At 42.3% G+C, this 25,940-nt stretch overlaps 3 protein-coding genes across 7 annotated transcripts; 1 reads left to right on the forward strand and 2 right to left on the reverse strand.

Moving 5' to 3' along the window:
* On the forward strand, positions 1-12,913 carry sin3ab (SIN3 transcription regulator family member Ab). Of its 4 annotated transcripts, none has more exons than XM_028956701.1 (21): positions 1-248; positions 1,387-1,610; positions 1,797-1,976; positions 2,071-2,177; positions 2,258-2,540; positions 2,653-2,904; positions 3,025-3,177; positions 3,569-3,724; positions 4,182-4,268; positions 4,369-4,487; positions 5,386-5,596; positions 5,887-6,003; positions 6,107-6,345; positions 6,687-6,870; positions 6,963-7,548; positions 8,670-8,839; positions 9,037-9,210; positions 9,626-9,718; positions 9,926-10,020; positions 11,942-12,143; positions 12,223-12,913. In XM_028956701.1, exons 2-21 carry the CDS (start codon positions 1,431-1,433, stop codon positions 12,439-12,441), a joined length of 3,807 nt encoding a protein of 1,268 aa, XP_028812534.1. In that variant the 5' UTR covers positions 1-248; positions 1,387-1,430; the 3' UTR covers positions 12,442-12,913. The 4 variants fall into 4 exon arrangements, with proteins under 4 accessions (XP_028812534.1, XP_028812536.1, XP_028812537.1 ...); XM_028956703.1 differs by having other exon boundaries at positions 4,185-4,268; XM_028956704.1 differs by having other exon boundaries at positions 3,025-3,087.
* Positions 12,914-15,375: 2,462 nt separating this feature from the next.
* On the reverse strand, positions 15,376-18,533 carry crabp1b (cellular retinoic acid binding protein 1b). Its single transcript, XM_028956775.1, has 4 exons — positions 18,464-18,533; positions 17,579-17,757; positions 16,871-16,984; positions 15,376-15,426 (listed from the first exon to the last, which is right to left on the reverse strand). The coding sequence occupies exons 1-4, from the start codon at positions 18,531-18,533 to the stop codon at positions 15,376-15,378; spliced, it is 414 nt and encodes a 137-aa protein (XP_028812608.1).
* A 2,524-nt stretch (positions 18,534-21,057) lies between these two features.
* Positions 21,058-24,533, reverse strand: slc25a44b (solute carrier family 25 member 44b). Of its 2 annotated transcripts, none has more exons than XM_028956792.1 (4): positions 24,432-24,533; positions 23,054-23,720; positions 22,737-22,864; positions 21,058-22,092 (listed from the first exon to the last, which is right to left on the reverse strand). In XM_028956792.1, exons 2-4 carry the CDS (start codon positions 23,679-23,681, stop codon positions 21,901-21,903), a joined length of 948 nt encoding a protein of 315 aa, XP_028812625.1. In that variant the 5' UTR covers positions 23,682-23,720; positions 24,432-24,533; the 3' UTR covers positions 21,058-21,900. The 2 variants fall into 2 exon arrangements, with proteins under 2 accessions (XP_028812625.1, XP_028812626.1); XM_028956793.1 differs by having other exon boundaries at positions 24,428-24,530.
* Between the last annotated feature and the right edge of the window lie 1,407 nt (positions 24,534-25,940).

The following is a 25,940-nucleotide window of genomic DNA, read 5'->3' on the forward strand; positions in this document are numbered from 1 at the left end:
GCCCCTGGCTGTGGGAACGACCATCAGAGGTTGTTTTCCAGCGCTAGCCGATTAGCACGCTAGCTGCAATGTACCAGTCTGTCATGTCGGCGTTTCGCTGCCTCCGCCGCTGGATTCCGCCGCTTTAACACCCTCGTTATTCGGCGGCGAGCGCGTTTCGAAGTCGTTAATGCGCGTTTCAGCCCCGCGGAAAACAAAGCGCGGTCCACGGTCGGGAGTGTGTTTCTTCGGATCTGGGGGTTTGATAGGTGAGTTCTCCGAACGCTCGCGGCCAAAACGGCGTGTTTTGGCCTGCGCGCAGACCGAATTCCGTGCGTGTTTACCGGACGCGATTATCCACGCGTCGCGCCGTGGGTGAAATCGCCAGCGCAGGAGAGAGTGTGCGCCTGCTAACAGCTGGGCTAACGCTACGTCGCTAGCGCGCCGGGCTGCGGAGGGCTGGTGTGACTAACGTTCCCCGTGTCCGCACGACCCGACACACGCGGCGCGGAGCCGGTTTAAAAGGCGAGCGGGAGCCCGCCTCGGAGGTCACCGTGTCTCCGCGTTGTAAACTTTTAATATTATTCATTCATAACACAACCCCCCCCCTCCTCATCCTCCTCCTTTCCCGGTTTCCTGATCCGGCGGGTCGCTGCGTTCCTCGCCGGCTGCCCGCGTTCTCGGCGCCAGGACCCGCGTAGACCGGCGTCGCCGTCCGCGCAGCGGGAAAAACGCGTCGGGAGTTGCGCGCCGCGGGCTCGGCCAACTCCGCGCCGAGCGGCTCGAGTTGGGCGCCAGCTGTCCACAGGCCGCGGAGCCGAGCGGAGGGGGAGGGGTGCGCAGACAAACGCTCGCTGCTTACGGCCATTTGTTGTCACGTCGGCGCACTAGCGACTTTTCCGCCGGAGCCGCCGCGGCTTACCGAACGTAACTAATACGTGGATAAAAATCCACGTTCTGTAAACCCACGAGAGGTAATGGCTCTAAAGTGCACATGTCCAATGATGGAAATGACCGTGAAAGGTTTGGATCCTCTCGTCGGGGTGCAGGTTCAGGACACGAACCCGCGTCGGAGACGGGAGGGTGGTCTTAATTCACAGTGGTCTGGTACGTTGTCGTTGTCAAACGAAGTTTTTACACCGCCGATTCGACCTGAAATTTGTATCGAGAGGAAGTATCGCGATGTCCCGCGGTATTACAATCTTAGCTTTTTTGCTTCGCAACACCCAGATTATGGTACCGTTTCATTGCAGAAGCTTTTATATTTACTTTCATCCATAAAGTATCATTAGTAAACGGGGGTGTGATGTAAATAAATGTATTATTATTGTGTGTTATTGCATTGTAATTTGTTGACATTGATAACCTATTGCTCGTAAATTCTTGTTATTTGTTATTTGCCCCCAGTGTTCTGTTGGTAGTCTTCACTGCCTGTAGAGTATGTGCGCACCATGAAGCGGCGCTTGGAGGAACAAGAAACCGTGTTTGCATCTCAGCAGCGCCGACTCCCTGGCACTTCTGACGGGTTCCAGCATCGGGCCCTCGCCCCTGCCACAGCCGTGTACGAGGCGGCTTCAGAAACCATGCAGCCGTCCTCCGGCATTCACTATTCCGTCCCTCATGGGTACCAGGCACGTGCTGTAGATGCTTTTCAAATGAAATTCTTTATACAGACATTCAGCATTAATTTTTTCATTGTTTTGATAATTAGTTACATAATTAATAGTTTTTAAAAAATAACAAATATTATTTTTTTTTCCTGATATCTTGCTTGCTGTTTGAATTTTTCCCAATAGTGTTGTTGTTTGTCTTAACAGGTTCCAATGGCTCAGAGCTCAGGCAGCCATGGTCACAGCAGTGGTCCTCCGGTCCACAGCGGTTCACACCACCACAGTCCAGCGATGCAGTCCCAGATGCCGCCAGTAGGCCAGGGCCACTCCCACTCTCCTGCTTCTTCTGCCCCCACCCAGGGCCAGCAGCAGTTTCAGAGGCTTAAGGTAATGCAGCAAGCATTTGTTAAGGCCACAAGTTGTTGTGGTGAATACATTTTGTTGCTAAACGTGCTTTTCTTTATTTAATTTCTGGCCGTAGGTTGAGGACGCCTTGTCATACTTAGACCAGGTGAAGCTGCAGTTTGGAAACCAGCCTCAGGTTTATAATGACTTTCTTGATATTATGAAGGAATTCAAATCTCAAAGGTAAGTTATGTAAAAGTGTCATTTTTCACTGCCTGTCATTGATAGTAGATATTTGATTAATAATTGTTTAATGTCTGCAGCATTGACACACCAGGGGTTATCAGCAGAGTATCACAGCTCTTTAAGGGTCACCCTGACCTCATCATGGGTTTCAACACGTTCCTTCCACCTGGATACAAGATTGAAGTTCAGACTAATGACCTGGTCAATGTGACCACTCCCGGCCAGATTCACCATATAACCCCTCACGGAATATCGGTGCAGAATATCCTCCCAGCTCAACATCAATCCCAGCAGGCTGCACCTACAACCACAGCTGCTCCCACCCAGCCCAGCCAGCCAACGCCTGCAAAGATTAGCAAGGTAACAAATATTAAATACGGTTTACGTGAGGCGTCGCCCTTGTTGTGTGTTTTTCAATTTGTGCAGAATTCGAGTTAATGTAAGACCATTACACCACTTTATCTCCCAAAAGCCTATGCAGTCTCCAGCCCTTACTCCAACCAGCCAGCCCAGTCCGTCCATCCCCTCATATGCGTCCCCGCGATCCCCATCAGTCCAGCCTCACACACCGGTCAGCAGCACACCTGCAAATGCCCCAGCCCTACAGAACAACCAGCCAGTGGAGTTTAACCATGCCATCAACTACGTGAACAAGATTAAAAACCGTTTCCAGGGCCAGCCAGATATCTACAAAGCATTTTTGGAGATTTTGCACACTTACCAGGTATGATAAAGGCTGAGTTAGAATTAGACCATAATAGAATTACTTATTACATATGGAGTGGTTGTTGTAATAACATTTATGTGCAGGATGATCTAGACTATAATGTTTATGTCTCTGTAGAAAGAGCAACGCAATGCTAAGGACGCTGGTGGGAACTACACACCTGCCCTCACTGAGCAAGAGGTATATACACAGGTGGCTCGACTCTTTAAGAACCAGGAGGACCTGCTCTCAGAGTTTGGCCAGTTTTTACCCGATGCCAACAGTTCAGCGGTGTGTATTTGAGAAAAATCTTGATTTTCTTTTGCCAAAGATGAAGTCAATTGCTTTTAGTGTATTTGGGGTTCAGACACATGGCATTGTGGTAGTTGTTGTTTTCATAGCCATATCTAATAGAGATGAATAATCCATTAATTGTTCCTTTACTAACTATTCACATCAGCACCAGTGAGGCTCTGTGCAGCAGCAGAGTAGAGCGAACATTTATCAGACGCCCTTATCCAGAGCGCCTTACAATCAGTAGTTACAGGGACAGTCCCCCCTGGAGACACTCAGGGTCAAGTGTCTTGCTCAGGGATACAATGGTAGTAAGTGGGGTTTGAACCTGGGTCTTCTGGTCCTTACCTGCTAATACCCTTAATTTGTTTCCTTTTATTTTTTTCAGATGTTAAGCAAGACAACTGCAGAAAAAGCAGAGTCTGTAAGGAATGACCATGGAGGGACAGTGAAAAGGCATCAGCTCAACAACAAGCAACGCTTCAGTCAGAATGGCTGTCCGATCAGAAGACACGCTGTGTCTCCTTCTACTCCTCCTGTCAAGGTGCACAGTACTATAGTTTGCAGTGTTCACTCTTGTTTAAGTCTCTGGTTCCCAACCTCTTTTTCCTGAAGCAGCAGGAATAAACACCAGTTGAAGGTTTTTGTTCTTATTGTTCTAAGTTTTCAGTAAGTTACCTTTTCTTTTTTTTATCCTATTGGCTGTGTTATTGGGAATTTATCAATTTAACTTTTTCAAATATAGTTTTGGTAACCCCAGCGCAGATGATATTGTGCACATCCCCTTCTGACCCCAGGTTGGGAACCTCTGGTTTACATGGTGTTACACTTGATATACTTGATAGACACAGTATTTATATTTAATAGCTGTATTGTTAGTACTATTTTTCTTTGTTATTCTCAATGCAAGTTATGCAACAACCCATATATTACTCATACACAACACTTCGTTCTACTTGCCACGAAGAAAAATGCATAATTGCCATGTCATTTTCTTTCAGAAGAAACCAAAATGTTTTGTCAAAGAACATCAACTGGCAGAGGCTAACAAACATGGTGGTGGCACTGAATCTTTGTTCTTTGAAAGGGTATGTTTGACATTTAATTTGATTTCTTCTAAGGATTTAGGTTGGTCAGTGACTACTTAGTTTAATCTCAGCGACTACTTCCGTTTTCACTCATTTGTAGGTGCGTAAAGCCTTGCGCAGTGCTGAAGCTTATGACAACTTCCTGCGGTGCTTGATCCTCTTCAATCAAGATGTGATCTCTCGTGCAGAACTTGTTCAGCTGGTGGTACCATTCTTGGGGTAAGGTTCATGCACAGGGTCTCTACATTATTTTTTAAGTCTTAAATTCGTTTTTTCCAAAATTAAGTATCATTAAAACTGACTAGTAACCCTTAAATCCCGGGTTTAAATGTCTATATACTGCATAAATCAACTTAAAGAAGCATTCAAGCACTGCACACTTCTGGGTTTTGTGTGCTGAGCAAGGCAAAGCAAGTTATCACATGCCACTCCTGCTGCTGTGTGGCCAGCAGCAGGCGCACCTTGCAAATGGAGGGCGCCCTTCCTCCCCACAAATGAGCAGTAGAAAACTGCCCATGATGCCCCTCTGAGCAGTGGCCCATATGACCCCATGTCGGGTGGTAGTAGCCTAGTGGGTAACACACTATGAACCAGGAGACCCAGGTTCAAATCCCATTGTGTCCCTGAGCAAGACACTTAACCCTAAGTTGCTCTGGGGGGGACTGTCCCTGTAACTACTGATTTTAAGACACTCTGGATAAGATTCGTCTGATAAATTATGTAAATATATACAGTAGATGTTGCATTCAGCCTTTCAGCATGCGTGAATACCACCGTCAAAAGTCACCACTGGAAATGACCTAAAATATCGCAGACGCCCCCTAGTGGCTTGCTGTAGTAATATGGTAATATGAGGTTGTTAACACTGACAAAGGCTAAAAAAAAAACACACATCTGGAAGGAAACTTAATATGTTAAATAATATATAATAATATTAATGTTGTATTTTAGAAGAGCATGTGGCCCTCACAGTGTCATGAGAAAAGTCTCCTTATTCCTTATACCTGCAGAAACCCTGCATGCAGCACAAATAACCATTTATATATATTTCTCCTCCTCAATGCAGAAGGTTTTCTGTCATCTTGTGGAGTGGTTTAATAAGTGTTTTGTATTGTAGGAAGTTTCCTGAGCTCTTTTCCTGGTTCAAGAACTTCCTGGGCTACCGGGAGTCCACCCACATCGAGAGTTTTCCTAAGGAACGGGCCACTGAAGGTATTGCCATGGAAATAGACTACGCTTCCTGCAGGAGACTGGGCCCAAGTTACAGGGCGTTGCCCAAAAGCTACCAGCAGCCGAAATGTACCGGCAGGACACCCCTGTGTAAAGAGGTGAGAGTAGAAGTAATGACGTGCACGAGGACTAGCGTGGTGGCCAATCAATATTTATATAAATAACTCATGCATTGGTCTGGATAAAGTGGTTATGGAAATTGAGTGAGCATTAGCAAAATATACACCACCATATTTTCCTTCAACACCTTTTGTACTTTATTATTCTTGCTGAATTAGATCATCAAGGATATAGAAACTGTGCAAACTGCTTAAACATGCTACACATTTGTGCCTTCTCTTTTGAGAATAGACTTCTTGATGTTCATTTTGGTGTATCTCTATTTAAGGTGCTTAATGACACTTGGGTGTCGTTCCCTTCCTGGTCTGAGGATTCCACGTTCGTCAGCTCCAAAAAGACCCAGTATGAGGAGCACATTTACAGATGTGAGGATGAGCGTTTTGAGGTATGAAGACATCCGGACTTGATAAAAATTTTGCTGCTTGATTAACTTGTCTTGCTGTGGGTCTTATATACTTCATGCGTTTTTTTTTTTTTTTTTCTGTCAGCTTGATGTGGTGTTGGAAACGAATCTGGCCACTATGCGAGTCCTGGAGACCGTCCAGAAGCGTCTCTCCCGCATGTCTGCTGAGGAACAGGCCAAGTTCAGGCTGGACAACACCCTCGGAGGCAACTCTGAGGTCATACACCGGAAAGCAATCCAGAGGATATATGGTGACAAGGCTGCCGACATCATTGATGGACTCAAGAAGAATCCGGCAGTGTCTGTTCCCATTGTGCTGAAAAGGTAAATTAATGTTTGGGGTCACCACAGTGGATCATGCCATCTGGTCCGCACATTGACATACGTTGAATGCCTTTCCTGGCGCAACCCTCCCAAGGGTGGTAGTAGCCTAGTGGGTAACACACTCGCCTAGAAACCAGAAGACCCGGGTTCAAACACTACTTACTACCATTGTGTCCGTGAGCAAGACACTTAACCCTGAGTTGCTCCAGGGGGACTGTCCCTGTAACTACTGATTGTAAGTCGCTCTGGATAAGGGCGTCTGATAAATGTTGTGAATGTAAATCGGAGTATATAATTGCTTGATATTTAAATGCTTTGCTTTTCCCCCGTTTTAACTCAAGGTTGAAGACAAAAGATGAAGAGTGGCGGGAAGCCCAGAGAGGTTTCAACAAGATCTGGAGGGAGCAGAATGAGAAGTATTATCTAAAGTCACTCGATCACCAAGGCATTAACTTCAAGCAGAACGACACTAAGGTCTTCCGCTCCAAAACGTTGCTCAATGAAATCGAAACTTTGTATGATGAGGTGAGACATGATCTATTTTGTTTGTGTGCTGCGATATTATTTATTGTGGCGTGTATAAGATGACCACTCATCTTTTATGTGGCTCCCATCAGCGGCAGGAGCAAGCTTCCGAAGACAGCAGCACCCCTCCATGTGGGCCCCACATGACGTTGCCCTATGAAGATGGGCAGATCCTAGAGGACGCCGCAGGACTCATCATCCACCACGTCAAACGCCAGTCTGGTATTCAAAAAGAGGACAAGTACAAAATCAAGCAGATCATCTATCACTTCATCCCTGACATGCTGTTTGCCCAACGTGGGGAGCTCTCGGATGTGGAGGAAGAAGAAGAGGAGGAGGAGGAGGAGGAGATGGACCTGGATGATGATGGGGCCAAAAAGCACAATGGCGTCCCTGCATCCGGGACCGGCTCCAAGTCCAAACTGCTCTTCGGCAGCACACCAGCACAGAAGCCAGGGGGCGGTGACGACTTGTACAATCTCTTCTACGTCAACAACAACTGGTACATCTTCCTACGGCTCCACCAGATCCTGTGTACGCGGCTGCTGCGCATCTATACCCAGGCGGAGAGGCAGATAGAAGAAGAGGTGCGAGAGAGGGAGTGGGAGAGAGAGGTCCTGGGGATCAAGCGGGACAAAAGTGACAATCCTGCCATCCAGCTCCGACTCAAAGAGCCCAGTAAGTGTCATTTTATATCTGTGGTGTCAGGTGTGTCATTTGCTGCTCTTCTCTCTTCATGTAAAACGTCCCCAGACTGGGTGGTAATCTGTCCAGCTTCAGGACCAGCGGTTTTGTAGATTAATGACTAATAATTCAGAATAATTGCAGACATGTTGCTGATTGATAGGGAGTTGTTTGGTTTGATTTGGTTTAGTTCGGCATGGTGTTCCAACAGGGCTGTAGGTGCTCCGAGTTTTTGATTGCATCGCATTTAACAACACAGTTGTTACGGGTTCGCTTTTCTCCGCTGTCCATATAGGCAATATTGACTTGTAAATGATTAACTAACAGTCTAGTTAACAAAGTTCTTTTTTTTAACACAATTCTACAAGAAAGGTAACTTACTGAAAATGTGTTGGTGCTTAAAGTGCTTCATTGAGCTGAAGTTAAAACAAAATAAATGAAATAAAAAGAAATGTGTTGTAATATGCTTTATAGATGTTTAATTTCTATCATTTTAAATGAGTAGTCAGGTGATTCATCTCGATAAGTGCAAAAATAAATGCCTATTACGTTCCGGTTACACTGGGAATGAAAGCAAAGTCTGAGGAGTGGGCTTTGCCTTAAAACCATATAAATGACACACATTGCTTGCAAACCATGTTTGCAGAAATTCACTGCCACAATAACGTCTGGTTTGAGTCTTTATAAAGCTCGGGGGTCAGGTCTAACTTTTAAGACTTGATTAAAGCTCTAATCCGTGGCTACATCCACTCTGTCTATCTGACCGGTCCAGGCTACTCACCTTTCAAACGTACCGGAATATCTGGACCACGGCCAATCAATGTGTGTCTCTTGCTTCAACCACAGGGCTACAGGACTGTCCCGGTAGTTACTTATTGTAAGTGGCTCTGCATAAGGCGTCTGATTAATGTTACCACCATTGAGAAATTAGGTCGCACTATACAGTCCTGTCCAAATATGTGGTTTGGTAGATAAGTATGAAGCTGTCTAATAGAAGATGTCTCTGTATATATGAATACATAGGCTTGTTGGATCATGAGGTCTATTTAAATAATAACCACTTTCATAGTCCGGAGAGCTGGCGGCCCTTGGTTCTCAACGCATGTCTTTTGCAGTGGACATTGAGGTGGAGGACTACTACTCAGCCTTCCTGGACATGGTTCGGAACCTGCTTGATGGGAACATGGAGGCGTCTCAGTATGAGGACTCTCTGAGGGAGATGTTCACCATCCACGCCTACATAGCCTTCACCATGGACAAGCTCATTCAGAGCATCGTCAGACAGGTAACACAAATTCTTTTTTTTTTTATGTTATGAAAATGATGGACTCAGCAAAAAAAAAAAATGCTGTTAAATATCCCAGACTTCAACCATGTCTGGTCTGCGGTTTGTTGATGGCAGCAGACGGGCTGCAGTCTGTAACTGTACCGCTGATTTGTCACTGACGTTTTCCATGATTCCCTCTCTTTTTGTGTCCGCAGCTGCAGCACATTGTGAGTGACGAGGTCTGCGTGCAGGTGACAGACCTGTACCTGAGCGAGTGTGCCAACAAAGCCACGGGCGGGGCCCAGCTCACCCAGAGCCAGCACAGTAGTGCAGAGGCTGCCTACCACCGGAAGGCTGAGCAGATCATGGCGAATGAGAACTGCTTCAAGGTAGGGTAGTCATTAGACAATGGTCTTTCAAACCGATCAACCTCTGGTCTGTCTGTCTTTTTTTACTTTTACTTAAAAAGGTAGTCAAACGTAAAAAATGTGTCGTCTCTCTAATAGTGGGGCAGTGGTGGCCTAGTGGTTAAGGAAGCGGCCCCGTAATCAGAAGGTTGCTGGTTCGAATCCCGATCTGCCAAGTTACCACTGAGGGGTGCCACTGAGCAAAGCACCGTCCCCACACACTGCTCCCCGGGCGCCTGTCATGGCTGCCCACTGCTCACTCAGGGTGATGGGTTAAATGCAGAGGACAAATTTCACTGTGTGTGCTGTGCTGCTGTGTATCACGTGTGACAATCACTTCACTTTCACTAGTGCATAGTTGAAGCTGAAAGTAACTTTTTCTGTGTGTGTGTGATAGTTGATGTTCCAAAAAACCAGAGGAAATGTGCAGCTTGCCGTGGAACTGCTTGACACAGAGGAAGACAACTCTGACGAGCCCGCAGAGACAGAGGTGAGGCTTCAGCCATGCGACACAAAGATTCTTCACGATATAGTTATATCTGTGTCCATGCTGTTCATCTGCACCATCGTCACGTCCTCTTTTATGGATTAAAACTGGGCATTTGAACAGACCAAGTCAGCCAGGACCCAGAAGGGCTTCGTTTCTCTCCCGTACAGCAGGTTTTTTGATAAACTGAACTTATTTTCTTTTCTGCAGCGTTGGTCAGACTATGTCGGCCGGTACCTGAACTCTGAGTCTACGTCTCCGGAACTGCGCGAGCATCTTGCCCAGAAGCCAGTGTTCCTGCCCAGGTGAGGCCCTGTCCTGTAGCAGTCTGCAGAGGGTGCTCTCCTGAGGTCCTCTTAGTAGAACTCCGGTTACATAAGGGGGAACTGGTATGGAAAGCTGCTCAAGACTCATTTGTCTGTTTTATTTTGTACTTCTCGCTCAGTCCAATCTCTCTTAGCATGGTGATGTTTTTTTTTTTTTTTTTTTTTAATTCACACTGTTGGAGCTAACATGGGACACGGTGACGAATTCAGAAGGTCCACAGATGAGGCTCCGTAGAGAGGAGCAGTCTGTAGAAATGCTCACTTGTTCTCAATGACTTTTGTCTCTTTTTGCCCAGCCTCGGTCGTTCAGCAGCACTTTCTTCCGTTTCATTTCATGGCTCAAGTCCCTTTCCTCTTGATTGCACTTTATTTACCATCTACTTCAAATCAGGAGACCCCTGTTCGTTTACAAGTCTACTCAGGGGACGAAAGGGGGGAAAACTCTCTTTCTAAAACTTCCACAATCTGTGTTTTGGTTTTTAAAATTGTATATTTATTTGAGTTTTTAAGTGAGGCATATTTTATTATTTTTTTATTATTCTGACATATACATTTTAATATTCATACTAGCAAAGGGATTGAACGTCCTGTCGTGGGGAGTCGATGCAGGATAATCATGTGCGGTGCTGGGCTTGCCAGGCATTTTTTTTACAAAGCAATACTCCTGCTATAAAACAATTACCCTGCAATCCATCATTTAAGAAGCAAAACACACACCAGCGGGATTGATTTTAGAATTTTTGGCCTTCAAAGAGAAACTGAAAAGGTTCTTTCCCAGTGTGTTCTCTTCTCTCTCACCAGTGCCATTTTTTATATTCATGTAATTATGTTTGCATATTGAGGTTTTCTGTGTTGCTAACTGAAGTGCTGTTGAGTCACTTTGTAAAAAAAAAAAAAAAAAAAAAATTCTGTTTTGTGGTCCCTGTAAGATTTGTATTGCAATTCCAACTGGCATCATGTTTAAAACAAAAAAAACCTTTTAATGATGCGAATCTACTGAAGTGTTTTGTTTTTTGGTTTAATGTTCAACTTTTGTGGGTTTAAGTTTGGCCTACTGAATGATACTCAAACTGCCATGGTCCATCATGCCCACATGACTGTACTTGAAAGAGGGGCTTGTCAATAAAGTGCTGGTCAAATTGTATTCTCAAATGTACGTGTATTTATTTCCAGAGGTCTGAACGAACAGCATGAGTGTGGGCTGATTTTGATCTTCATGTACAGCAAGCCTGTCTCTATCTCTATTTCTTTCTCTCTTTTTTTCCCCCCTACATGCTTGCTACAAGGTGTGCAATTTTATTTGACTTCCACCACTCAGTAGCTTGCTGTAAACAGATTCATTTCTGTTGGTGCAGTTCAGCAAACATCCAACTAAATATTTGATCATCTTTGATTTTTATTTATTTATTTATTTAACCTGTTGAGGTCAGTAAATCCATTCAGCTCCATCTCTTTTTAACCGTTTGGGCTTTTGGCTTCATGCTAATTCATGAATTTGCTTCATTGCATGGTCATAATTGTTGCCAAAAATACAATTACATCCTGACAATGTGAACATATTTGATATTAATTTTGTGAAGAATTGGCTAGTTAACAGCAATTTCTTTTTATTTGGAGCTCTGAATGCAAATAAGATTCATGGTTTCAGTCCCCGCTCATCTGTAAGCTGATTGGTAAGTACAAATTTAATTTAGTTTGTCAAAGCGGGGGAATGAATGCATTTAAATGGTGATGAGTGGATTTGAGCTTGATTTGGTGAAATTGTTTTATGCCAAGGGTCTAGTTTATGATTGAATTGTTTTTGTGTGTAGTAGTTTATATAAATGAATTGCTAGTTGTATGAACTATTGTTCGTGTATGCATGTTTGTGTGTGTAATTAAGTTCGTTTTTCTCTCCAAGGAACCTCAGGCGGATCCGGAAATGCCAGCTAGGTCAGGAGATGCAGGAGAAGGAGTCCAAGGACAGCGCAAAGAAATCTGCAGACGGCGGCAGCAGTGTGAACATGGAGTGCATGTTCAAGCTGAACTCCTACAAGATGGTGTACGTCTTCAAATCCGAGGACTACATGTACAGGCGCACCGCGCTGCTCCGAGCCCAGCAGGTAACTTCTCGTTACCCTCTCGAACCATCACGCCTCACGCCTCATTTTATTAACTTGCGGTTTCCTGTGTTGTGGCCAGTCCCACGAGAGGGTGAGCACCCGTCTGCATCAACGCTTCCATGCCTGGCTGGACCAGTGGAGTGATGAGCATGTGACCAGCGACATGGGGGGTGAAAATCAGAAGTGGCTAATGGGGGAAGGACTGGAGGGTCTTTTGCCCTGTAAGACCACGTGCCACCCAGAGGTCCTCCACTATGTGAAGATCAACAAATACCGTGTGAAATACAGTGCGGACTGAAGGTTTTTTTTTTTTTTTTTTTTTAAACATTTTAAACAGATGAAGTATTCTGAACTTTTGCGAGAATTTTTTCATCCATTCATCCTACATCGATGCCTGAATTGTGACTGTGAAACAACATAACTGACATGCTGGGAGTTACGTCAAACTCCAGGACTGAACAACATCACAACAAATTCACTCAGCAGACTTACTGTATGGACGGGTGGTCACAGTCTATTGTGTTATACAATCGTATCTTTTATGATATTTTATTTTTTTGTTCTCAGCTCTGAATTGTACAGAGGTCATAAGACGAACGCACGCCCTTTGCAGTAGGAGTAGTTCAGTGAAGCTACATGTCTGGACAAAGGTCAACTGGCAGCATTATTACATTCATTTCTTAGTTACACACCGCATGCGGTGAGCTACTGGAACTGTCTTCTGTTAAAAAAAAAAAAAAAAACACCTTTTCTACATCTGTCATCTTATATAATGAAATCTGTCAGATCAGCTCGACATGCCAACCCAGAACAATGAGCAGAGGAGTACCACTGCTCTCTACTGTGTAAATAGATTTGTACATAGACCTGACTGTTTATATATCAGAGACTTTCCTTTCTCTGTAGTTGAAACTGATCTACTGTGGATATTGCTGGTTAAATATATATTCAAAGATCATTTATTACCATTTGTACCAAAGGGATATTATTCACCTGTTCCGTTCTTTTTTTTTTTTTTTTTCCTTTGTTTTGTGATGTCCTAAATGTCCTTTTGAAAAGTAGAAAAATGGTCCAGCATTTTTTTTTAACGCAAGTTTTATAGAATGCCTTTAAATTTCTAAAATGGTGTTTTTATTCGAATTCGAAATGTCACTAACATTTTTTATTTCTTAGCTGTGTTAGTGGTGAAATCGAATAAATATGTTTAGCCTCCCTTTATTTCTTTAAAAAGCATATGGGATGTTTGTGTAGCTCACAGTGTCAAATAATGCGATGGAGGCATGTCTTATCTGCAACTGTATAGCTTTTATTCATTTCATTGTTGTTCTCAAATAAAGTGAAGTTGTAGTTGGGACCCGGTTTTCTGCTTTACTGTGCTGTTCTCATTGCATGCTGTTGAATAGTTCACCCATGTCCTTCATGGTATTATGTCCATCATGGTATTATTCCTCAGTTGGATGACTCCTGTTATTTTTGATTGGCTACTAGCAGGAGTTCTTTCAACTGATGTTCCATTATCCATCAACATTGGCAACAAGCTCCTACCTGCATTGTGATTGGATTAAACTCTTTGGTAGGGGATGATCAGTAAGGCTTTAAAAGTGATTTTTATTATAATTGTTTAATGAATAGTTACAAGAACAGTGTTCAGCTCATCTACTGGCTTTTGGAATCATGCCTATGGCTTCAGCACACCAGTGATTGAAAACCATGCTATTGTGGCTGCTGGACAGCATTTCTGCAAGAAACGAGGTGCATTTAATCTTTTTTAGTTATTATTATAATCAGTATGGTCTTAGCCGTTATGGGTACAGACATTGGTACAGAAGACATTCTAAAATGACAATTCCATGTGTTAAAATGTGGTTGTGCTAACAGTAATGACTGTATAATGCCCCAACTATCTCTTAAAACAACAGAATTCTACATTATAGAAGAGAGAAAGTTACTTGCGTCAGTAAAAGGTTTAACTTGGAATCAGGGGACACTAATGACATTATTTAAATTTAATAGAGATGACATGTTCAGGCTGAAATCATTGCTTAATTATATTACTTTTAGAACAATATACAAATGTGAAAATTTTGATAATTTTCCCCAAAATTTACTATTTAGAAAAGAATTTCATGGTGAGGGATCAACCAAAACCCCTGCCTTATTATTTACATTCAGGGCATTTATCAGACACCCTTATCCAGACCACCTTACAATCAGTAGTTACAGGGACGGTCCCCATGGAGACTGTCAAGAGTCTTGCTCAGGTCTTGCTCAGGTCTTGGTTTGGTCTTCTGGTTCATCGGTGAATGGTTTACCCACTAGGCTACAACCACCATTATTAATATAAATGCAAATTTAACCATGGACAATAAAATTCACATATCGTTGAGGTAGTATTGAAGACTAATGTTGTGTTTTCAAATCATGCATGTATATTTGGTATTAGGTAAAATAGTAATTTTATGACAGATATTGCTCTGGGATGCAAAATTTACTGATTCCACAAAATCACTCTTATACTGAAAATCTATGGATTTGGTCTGCATGGAATGCAGAATCTTTATATAATCTTTAAATATCATTTTATCAAGTCCTTTAAAATGGAATGCACATTTCAAGAGGTTGATTATGTTGTAATCTTTCCTGAGCATTCTAAAGACTTTAAAATTGATGCTTTTGGAATATATATATATATATATATATATATATATATATATATATATATATATGCTAAATTCTTTTACAGCATTTTCACTATTTAATTTATTGTTTACACATTTATATCAAATAGCATAATTTAAACAGGGTAAAATGGTAACAGACCAGGCTTGGTTTTTGTAGGTTTATAAATAAAAAGATATCACAGAAGCAAGTGCTTTAAAAGCTGGTATCCATGTGCTTAGGTATTCCCAACCAACCCAATAAAATTAAGACATTTACACAATGAAACAAACAGGGAAAAATAGATGTTAAAATCTGTTAAAGAAACAGTGGTGCACTTCAGTAACCTATTAGTGTGTAAAATATGAAATGGAAAAATAATATTTTCTATTATGATTTTAAAATACAGAAATTAAATGAAAGATACTATGGATGATCCTTCTGCAGTGGGCTGCCGCCCCACCCTGTGGGAGTTCCCTGTAGACAGTGTCCCACGATGGGCTCCTGTAGCCACACCCACTGATGGGGAGTTAGCGGTTATGGATAGACTCTTAACTTCTGTCTGAAAGCTCCATCATTCCCGCACATAAATCCTTGTGCACACCACATCATCAGCTCCAAATGTCTAGGGAGAGAAGAAATTTTGGAATATGAGCATAAGTTCACATTCCCAGAACACGGGCCTTTGACCTTTCTGGTCCATCTTCCATCTGCGTTAATTTTTTCAGTCCATCCTCCCGAGGATCACCCCAATGTACATCTATTGAAACTTTAGTGCACAAATTTGGTCAGAATAGTTTTCTGTGACTTTTCTGTGACAGGAACAATTAATAGTGACATAATGAGCTTGGTTTGAAAACATAATGAATAAAATGTGCTTTATTAGCAGCAACACCAAGGACCTTGCTCATGTCCTGTATATATGGGTGTGGTAGAATGTAGGGTACACAAAGACGCTGTTAGCTCATTATTAGCAGCTCCTTATTCAAATTGTCTGTTCCACTTACATACTGCAGGTTGCAATACTATTTATTTTACATGGAAATTCAACATAAATCTATGTGCACATGAGCAAAGTTCCCAGGTCAATTTTACAGTGAAAAATTTTTGGGGCCAGAAAGGTATTAGTTGTTCCTATTTCTACACATTTTATTTGACCCTTAACAAGTGAGCTTTCAGTGACCCAGAGCTTTTAAATTGTACTTTTATTTTATAAGTAATGCTACTGCTAAAGGAGCTACTTCAGCGTTGAGTTTAGTTACATTTACAGAATTCATCAGACGCCCTTATACAGAGCGACTTACAATCAGTAGTTACAGGGACAGTCCCCCTGGAGCAACTTAGGGTTAAGTGTCTTGCTCAGGGACACAATGGTAGTAAGTGGGATTTGAACCTGGGCCCCCCCCCTTCTGTGGCCCTTACTCCCAGCTAACGGAAAATCGCCATGCAATCACGATGTCAAAAAAAATTGCCAATGTCGCCCATATCAAAAACCGCCACTGGGTGTACAGATGGCCCATCTGCTCTGTGCACCTGTGTCCTGGGAGACGTTAGCCAGAGGGCAAATAAGGCCGATGTCCCCACTGGCTGCTACAGAGAGGCATGATCAATGAAGGACATTAGTGCTGCGTCGCTGTGTCACCAGCAGCCCTATTGTAGGTGCTACTCATTCAGATTCACGTTACTTTCATATTAGCTTCACATTAGCAGGCCTGTTTTTGCTACTTACCTCATTCAATTCTTTTAATTTTACTCGTTAGCTTTATTCCCTTCATCAGCCACCATTGCTTCTAGTTCCGTAGCCTTCACCTGCTTCCTGAGCTTTATTTCTGTGCTTTATGTTGCTTTTGTATTGTTGTATATAAAATCAGCTTCTTTCTTTAACAAATCATTTTTATTTCAGATAATTCCTTCTACAAGATTAGTTCAACACTTTAATTCCACAAGTGAAGATGGTTTTGTTCTGAAGCACTACAGGGCTAATGAAACTGCGTGTTATTACTGTACATCTGGCCTATGTACTGAGATGAGCCGGTTGCTATAGAAATGTGCAGCAGCAGGACCCGTACCAGGATGAGCTCATCTCCTCGCAGTTCTCTTGTCCAGTATGTCTTAGGTCCCACCCCATCCAGGAGCGTCTGTTTGCAGAACATCTTACTGTCCGTCTCCCAGGTTGCCAGGCTCTGACATGAACGAAAACAAGCAGCCGAACATTATTGCCAACGTCTTGTGCAGCAGCAGGGTGAAGTTGATGAATACGTGCTCACGCCCAGGTCATGACCTCTAAATTACTTTCCAGATTGAATCCCGAGTCTTTCAACTCCCAAGGTATCCCCTGATTCCAGGATGCTGCTGCGTGAGTGAATTAACTGAATTCCAGACAATTACGATTCAGGTTCTTATTAAGGGGCAGTGGTGGCCTAGCGGTTAAGGAAGCGGCCCTGTAATCAGAAGGTTGCCGGTTCGAATCCCGATCCGCCAAGGTGCCACTGAGGTGCCACTGAGCAAAGCACCGTCCCCACACACTGCTCCCCGGGCGCCGGTCATGGCTGCCCACTTCTCACTCAGGGTGATAGGTTAAATGCAGAGGACAAATTTCACTGTGTGCACTGTGTGCTGTGCTGCTGTGTATCACATGTGACAATCACTTCACTTTATTTAAAAGCCATAATCATCTCCATGCTCCGCCCAACTCCAATATCAATGTCAATTCCAACTTCTGGAGGAAATATTACATTTTGAAATGCTATGAATGCAATAAATAAACAAACCATTACCTTGCACTTCCTGCCATCAACCGTCTCTTCGCTGAACTCCTGGCCCACGTGGAAGTTGATTTCGGTGGTGCGCACGGTGGTGGACGTCTTGATGTAGAACTGTTCGCCGTTCTGACGGATCTCCACGTGCGGCTTGGAGGCGGCTGCACACGCCACCTTTCTCAGCATGGCATTCACTCCTGCACAAGAGAGGACTCCGTGAACATACGGTTCCAACAGAGGTTGGATTAATAATGACAATTTATTATTTCGAAAAATGGTGGTTGGATTATTAATGAACATTGTTGTTTTTAACAATGTGTGCAATTATGTCCATCTGACTAATATCACTGTACCCCACTACAAGCAAATGAACTAATGAACTCCGATGCGTGATACTGCATGTCTTCTTATTAACCCTAGTTCTGTTACAGACCTTACAGAGGTCACACAGTGGAGATCGCACACTCCTCCCTTCTCGGCGAAGTTACAGTTGTAAAAAAAAACTTTTAATCATCACTGTGAGGTCCATGTGTTTATAGCCATGGAATTCAAACAATGATGAATTAATTGCTTTTTATTTAGCTTTAAATAGGTCATTTAAATCGAATGATAAAAATGATCAGCTTAAGCAGTGATGTGTGCAGTACGTGCACAGTTTAGTCACATATTTAGTCAAAATTTCTAAATAAACCAACATACGGAAATAGAATTAATGCACAACATTAGATATCCATAGCATATAAATCTCATCGATGAGCAAAAATCCTGCTGAGAAAACAAAGGAGACCAAAGCAGACGGAGAATTCACAGAAGAACAGATCTACTGAGATTAATGAAAAGCTTGAAAACCGACTGCCTCTGATTGGTTGGTGTGGAAGAAATAGTAACAAGTGACCAGCTCACCGAGGGCTTTCAGGAGATCATCAAAATTCTCGCTGCTCTTCATCTTCCAGTTGCCCGCAAAATTTGGCATTTTTTTTCCGCAGGAGGGTGAAAGGCAGATCTCAGTGTGTTGAGGTTCTGTCTCCAGTCTCTCCCCCTCTTATACATGTCCCACCATGTGTATTGAACCCGAGTCCCTCCCCCAGGACAGCCTTCCCATTAATCAAAGCCAGCAGTGTTTTTAAAAGCCACCCACATGTAGTCCTGCAAATATCAATGATACAGCTTCGTGCAATAAATAAATAAATAAATAGATAGATAAATAAATAAATGTATAGAACAAGTAAGATGAAGATTGCTCCCATTTCTGACCAAAAAAAAAAAGATATCTAAGTTTCATTCAGGGCTTGATTCAAGATTTGAATTCAATATTCAGTGATTTAGTCTTCTATAATGTAGTATTGGTATTATATAATTAAAACAGTGCTAATGTGGCAGGATCAGCCTAAAGGTTTGGTTTTCTTTTGTCATGACAGACCCCCTGAGCGACTTTTGGGAGGCGTTTCCGATGAAGACCAATTTTCCCTCTGTCCCACCTCCCCAGCTCAGAGAGCAGGGGGGCAGGGGGGCAGATCCCTACATACCACACCCACCCAAGCCTGATTTGTGCCTTTTCTGACAGCTGTTCATCAGTCTCTTTGATAAAGTACCACCGGACAGTGGCTGATAATTAATGTAGAGGAGGGGCAGGGAGCACTTTGTTATTCTCCCAGTAAATGTGGCGGCTAAAGGCAAGGAGCCGCCGGTCCTCCTACACATTCACTGTTGCCTCTGTTCAGCCCATCAATATGTTCTCCAGTAGAGGAGAAAGTGTAGGAGGAGTGAAAATACAAATACTAGAGAACAATCTGGGACCACTGAGGACTTGAGCCCGACTATTTTGCTGAAAAAAATATATAAAGAAGTGCATAAAACATTAGACCACAAGCAGTGCATTAAGTTCAACTTTTTCCCTTTTTGACAACTCTCTCATCTGACCGAAGCAGTCCCAAGACCCTGAGTTATAGGCATGATGACCCTTTTCATTGCCTGCGTGCTAACAGCAAAATCTTTAAAAAAAACATTGTGCCAGGAACTGTATGAACTGATGATTCTAATGAGCAGTGATATGGCACATTGGCACACAAGTCAGCAGCAAACAATATACACATTACAACTTGGTGGCCTAGAAGGTAAGGAAGCGGACTCGTAACTGGAGGGTTACAACCGCCAAAGTGCCACTGAGGGCCCATTGAGCATCCATTTTCACAGTTATGCCATAAAATAACAATTGAAATAATTGCTGTAATTTATGTTATGAATTTGTGAGAAGCTGTGGCACCTTCCATGAGAATCAGCTGTATGTGACCCTCAGTCAAGATGACCTGCCTGATCCATCATGTCTCAGCTGGACTCTGGACCAGGTCGTTTAAATCTAATTAGTTTACGCACAGCCCGCTCACAGTATATGAATGATAAATATTCACCTCATTCACAAACTAAATAGGCCTGGGGGTTTACGATTCAGAGCCTTTGGGATGGGTAATTGACACCTCATAGTCCAGTTTTCCCGTCAACCTTTTAATTCTTCATTGGTCACTGGGCCATACCGACCATGTTTTTTTAAGGCCTGCGGCACTTTCTAAGGATTTCTTTTGTGAAGGGCCCTCCTTTTCACTATCTATGCCTGATCATCCATCTATGTTGACCTCAGATTGGGGAGGTTGTGTTTCCTGGTGCAGTGAGACCACCCAATCTTTACTCACTGCTAAGCGCCGTATGTGCTCTACCGTGTTCTTACATCATCTCATTGTTCAATATCTGGTGGATTTGGATCAACAGAATATGGCCTCACACCTTCTGTGCTTTAGATGAGTTTGATGTACCAAAAAGTACATCAATATTTTACTTTAATATTTTAATCATTCACCGGTACAACACACCAAAAATGCAAAGGGTGCTTTTGGCCACCTGACATGTTCAGAACTTGTCAACACCCCCTTTAGCAAGCATGCATTGTGTTGGCAGCTAAGAGCCTTTTGAGATTTTCATCCTTCAAAAGTGCCTTGCATGCACTGCTTTTTGAGATACATTTTTAATGATCTAGATTAAGAGACAGTGAGGGTCATGGCAAAGCCTTCAGTTTATACCTTTTGAGATTTTCCACTGCAGATATTTAAGTGTCTTTCATATTATGTTTTTGCAGGAACCAGCCCTCAACTTATTTACAGATAGTTCTTGAAATCCAACTGGCAAAATCTTTCAAACATTTTCTTGACCTGAAAGATCAATCTTGACCTCCACCATTCCTGTTGACTGTCATTTCTTTTAAATAAGTCCATTATGAACAGAAGAAAAAGCGACGATTCAAAAATCCACATCTCTTGGCTTTTCCTAAAGCTCTATTCATGATTATGACCTACCATAGATCAATGGTTGGTAAGATTTGACCCATGGCTCACCCATCCTGATAAAAATAAAATTGTATAATATTAAGGATATCATAATGCTATTAAAATTCACTAATGTATTGTTTTTTTCCATACAAATAATTAAAGGAAGAGATATAAAAGACATCAGAATCAACGATAAAGTTTATTTTTTCAGTGCCATATTCAGTGTGTTTTTTTGCATGTATTCGGTTCTTCACCTGCTGTCTAACCCACATTTACTTTACTACACAGGTCTGAACTGGCCACACTATATGACATCTGCAAAGAGTCATGTCAACACACCATGTGTGAAATAAAGGAAACTGGGATACATACTGTAATAAAAGTTCATGAAATTTTACAGTAATCAGGCCATCCCAAAAGAAACCACAAGTCAAAGACACCTGAATTTACAGAAATACACATTGTGATTTAAGGTGATCTATACAAACTGCACACAGACAAATGCACATTACAGGATTTCATTTTCATCTTAGGGGCAGAGCAAAGGACAAAAATAAAAAAAAATACACCAACAAATTATTACGCACAGTATGTGGCAGACAACTCATTTTCAAATTAATAGTTTCAACTCACATTGACCGTGCTACAGAACTTCAGGGTTACTTAAATAGAATTTAAAACCCTACAGCAGCATACTTAAACCATTATGGTTAAGAATTAAGGATTGTTCCAATTCATAACATACTGTCATTTCCTTTACTCAGGTAAATAATATTAATGAATTAAAACCTGCGTAATATGGGAATTCAATTAGTATCCTTAAAACACAAATCCGATGATATTAATCGAAAACAATTCAATAAAAGCAAAATTAAAGCAAATAAAATCTTCACTACATCTTTATGATACAGAGACATAAATTGCTTCCACCACAGAATTAAATGTCGCAAGGCAACAAAGTTAAAAAGGCAGACAATAAGAACAAGGGAAAGTCAGGAGTTATTAAAGCAGATGAGAAGTCCTCTACCAGTGCCGTGAATCTACCAGCTCTGGCCGGAGGCTCAGTTTTTTTAATGTCTCGTAGCCAACAACCATGACTATTGCAGTAGGGGTGGAAGATATGATGCGAGCAGAGAGCCCTTTGGTCATCCCCCAGAATCCCTCCTCAGCTATCAGATGCTTGAAAGTCTTAATGACAGATGATCGGCCTTCCACCTTAAAAAAAAAAAAAAAAAAATATATATATAAGCTACTTGAGGGTACCCCAAAAACAAATGAACAAAATAACTAAATTAAGAATGAAAAGCTGTCAACAAGGGGGTTAAGAAAAGTATAATTTACCCACAGGTGCAACAAATTAGGATTTGGTTTTTGAATGTGTGCAAATATAGACATTTTTTCCAGATTCTTCAAAACCATTAAAAGGCCTTATTCTTATTTTGGATAGTCTACCTGCGTACAGTTGCAAGACTGAGTAGTCTTGTATCCTTTGCAAGATTTCTAATGCTGTTGTATCTTTCGCTACTTTCTGAACTGTGCTGACTACATTTTTTTGATAACTAGAAAATGGAGAACACGTTTAACATTGTGGCTCTCATCGTGATATGGGATGGTGGACAAGGAAGATGTTGCCATTTATTAGTGCTATGTTGGCTCTGTGTCAATGTAGCAACACATTTCCAACTAAAACTGCTTTAACAGGCAGTCAGGCATAGAAAGAGTCAATTGTAACTACATTTATCACATATAAAGATATTGGTGCACACATAAGAAAGGTATATCTGCACACATAACAACGTATATCTGTGTCGTACTGTGGACTGGCGATTGTGAAGATGGGAATGAAAACTTCAGTTTACCTGGACCCTGGCCCTAACGACATCCATTGGATTTGTGACAGTCGAGGCAGTTGCAGCAGCTAATGGTCCAGCCATGGCTTGGAGAACTAGGTGGGGGCAATCACCAGGCGCCATTTTGGATAATTGCTCTGTTAGAAATATAATGAGATTTGAGAAAAGAATAGCCAAAAATATATATTTTTTAATAAATCATGCCTTTGGGTGATGTGAGGAACCCGGACGAAACTCGCACAAACACACAACCTTGGAGGCCACCATGCGGCCAAGCAATAAAAGAACAAACATTAAACATTTACAGCATGGCGACTCTGACATACCTGCATAAAAGTGATAAAAAGGCCACCAGACGGCGCTGTTCGGGATGTATGTAAGGAGAGATGCGACATATCCCCTGTAGAACCCACAGAGTCCATCAGCAGCAAATATCTGTCTGATAATGTCTCTAGTCTGGCCAAAAGTGACTTTGTGCTTTGCCGCTCCAGTGTTTGGCTTGACTTTGAAACGGGTCAAGTGCTCCCCTTGGCCCTGCATCATCAGTTGCTGGGAGATCACATCTATGGGAACAGTGATGCTCTGGGCCACGAGGGATGCTGAGCCCCCAGCCACTAGAGACTTCAGCGTATTGTCCTTGGAATAGATGGAGACGTATTTCCGCACCAGCTCGTAAGTGGTGATGTACGCCTGCCCTGAGATGAGCGTGAAGGTGTTAACCATGAACCCTCGGTAGAGACCCCTCACACCCTCGGCTCGCAGTATCTTAAAGAAGGCGTCGAACGTCCCGCTGTAGAGGGACTTCCCTTTCTGAACTTGCAGCCGTGTGCGGATGAGAGTAGCAGGGTAGACCGTGGCCCGGATGCTCATGGTCATGAACACCCCAAAGGAGTAGAACTTCCTCTTGTCCAGGTCTTCCCATTCTATGATCTGAATATTCCGCTTCTGCTGCATCCTTGTCCCCTGAATCGGCCGTCATCAGGTTTAGGTGACCTGTGACAGACATACGAACCAGGACAACTATTACACAACATGGGAAACTGATGAGGATACTGCGTGCACCACAGAAAGGCCACAATCTAGCTCTCTCATGCAGAGATATGTGGGAAAGGTATAAAGGTCTTCCCCGAAGTCCAATAGTTATATTTGCTAGTTATATTGCCCCCGAGCCAGCTCAGATGAGTAATTACCATAAATACCAGAAGAGACTAAACACAACAATAAAACTTTTTAATGAACCTTTTTCCCCAAATCAAGGTGTTTTTATATCAGGACTAGCATACTGTTAGCAAGTGTTTAAACACTTTCGACACAGACTGGCTGCAAACAAACGACAACTATTGGTGAGAAGTGTATAATATACGTTATTTAAAGCGATAATAATGTCAGAATTTGTCGACACGCCGTCGCGGGTGTTTCGGTGACTGATAGCCGCCAGGCTAGGCTAGGCTAGGCTAGCCTGGCGCCATGTCACTACGAAACGTGCTCCCGGAATGAGCGTAAATGATGAGTTACTAGCTGTAAATGCCCAGCTTTTCACATCATTTTAACCGACCACGGCGACCCAGACAAGCTCACAGCAAGCTAGCTAAGGGGCAAGACGGGTACATTCTGAATGTTTACCGGGCACGAACTGTGCCTCAACCGATAAAACGCGCAGAGGAGGAAAAAAAAGATAAAATAAAACGCAAACCGCTCACCTACCGCTCGGGACAACGACTTTATTGAGAACCCATTTCGACGTTCGGCGTGGCGAATGACGCGCCGTTCATATATGGAGCTCTTCCTCCATTACAGTCATGCTGCAGAAAGGACCAATGACAGCGTTCTGACGTCACACACCACCAAAGGTGAAAGGTCACGCCCCCGCCCATCCAAATCCCAGGGTATCCAGGCAAATTCAGGGTTATACAATAATAATAATAATTTAAAAAACAGACTTTTCGACCCTCCTGATTTGTCTGATCTGAGAAATTAGCCCTTATTTTCACAAATTATCACTAATTTCTTGATTTCAGAAATGGGTAAAAATGTCAATCAAACCCAATCCATCTTGATCTGTAGAAGATTTTATACAACCACATTGGACCAAGGTGCTGAACAAAAGAATAAATTAAAGACCTCGCAGCTATCACAAAAATGCACATGTAAAAATGTCAGCACTGAATGAAACTCCTGCAAATCCAACCAGCAGATGGAGACAACTCCTATACTAAAACCTCCATCTGATGTGAGGTTATTGATCAGATCAGTACTGTCTTATTAATATAGGCCCATTTGACTAAGATAGTATATTATTCAGTTTACCATGACGTTCCAAAAAGCACCTTTGGAAGCACTGGTTTGAACGATGCTTGCAGATATAATCCTCATTCCGCACAGAATTGTAGTGAGTAGCACAGAACCAAACAGGCCATGAGTGAACAGACCTTTGTTTTCTATGGCAACAAAGACTGTCTACAGGGAAAGCAAAAAAGGTTTGAGCTGGTTTGTTACATAACTATTTTTGGTATGTGTTTTTATGTGCATCAATGTGTGTGTTGTAAATTGTGTTTGCAATGTGTGTATGTGTGTGTGTGTGTGTGTGTGTGTGTGTGGCTAATTTCTCTGAAAATATGGTGTATGGATAGTGTAACATATGTAAATGTAAATGTGTGCATTTGTTTGCCAACATGTTTCAAATGATTGCATTTAGTTTAAAGCAATTATATTCCCATTTATTCAATTGAACTATAAAGAAACAATCAACAATATAATCTTTTTTTTTTTTTTTCATGTTTCCCGTTGCGCAATTTATGCAACCCAAATGGATTCATGAAATTGCTCAAAGATCAGAAATGACAGATTAATGTAAATTCAAGAGCTCCTGCCTCTAAATATCCATTAGTCATGTGTGCTCAAGCAGCTGAGGTCAAAAGAGGCAATTATTGTCTTAATGGTCAGATTAACAGGCGTTACACGGTTACGCTGTGAAATCCCTCTGGGAGATGGAAATAATGACTAAATAAACCATGTTTTCTAGTTATTATTATGAGATGCATTCTGTGACATTAGATTAAAAAGTGAGAGTTGCTTAAAGAGGTTTACGTTATGATAATTATAGATGCGAATACCCAGCTATGTATTGAATATGTTTTATCTAGGTAGGTAGTTAGCAGCTAAAACATCACATCCATAAACAACAACCTAGTATTATAGTAGGGTGTTGTGTGA

The sequence above is a fragment of the Denticeps clupeoides genome, chromosome 16, assembly GCF_900700375.1.
Source record: "Denticeps clupeoides chromosome 16, fDenClu1.1, whole genome shotgun sequence".
Lineage (NCBI taxonomy): Eukaryota > Metazoa > Chordata > Actinopteri > Clupeiformes > Denticipitidae > Denticeps > Denticeps clupeoides.

Bases quoted from the DNA above. Each gene is read 5' to 3' on its own strand.
- sin3ab (XM_028956701.1), top strand. From the start codon at position 1,431: ATGAAGCGGCGCTTGGAGGAACAAGAAACCGTGTTTGCATCTCAGCAG. The intron at 2,905-3,024 runs GTATGATAAAGG...ATGTCTCTGTAG, and splicing joins AGATTTTGCACACTTACCAG to AAAGAGCAACGCAATGCTAA. The intron at 6,346-6,686 runs GTAAATTAATGT...TTTTAACTCAAG, and splicing joins GTTCCCATTGTGCTGAAAAG to GTTGAAGACAAAAGATGAAG.
- crabp1b (XM_028956775.1), bottom strand. From the start codon at position 18,533: ATGCCAAATTTTGCGGGCAACTGGAAGATGAAGAGCAGCGAGAATTTT. The intron at 16,985-17,578 runs GTAATGGTTTGT...CGTTCATGTCAG, and splicing joins TTGATGGCAGGAAGTGCAAG to AGCCTGGCAACCTGGGAGAC. The intron at 15,427-16,870 runs GTACGGGTCCTG...TTCTCTCCCTAG, and splicing joins GAGGAGATGAGCTCATCCTG to ACATTTGGAGCTGATGATGT.
- slc25a44b (XM_028956792.1), bottom strand. From the start codon at position 23,681: ATGCAGCAGAAGCGGAATATTCAGATCATAGAATGGGAAGACCTGGAC. The intron at 22,865-23,053 runs GTATGTCAGAGT...TATTTCTAACAG, and splicing joins TTTTTATCACTTTTATGCAG to AGCAATTATCCAAAATGGCG. The intron at 22,093-22,736 runs GTAAACTGAAGT...TTTTTTTTTAAG, and splicing joins TCGTTAGGGCCAGGGTCCAG to GTGGAAGGCCGATCATCTGT.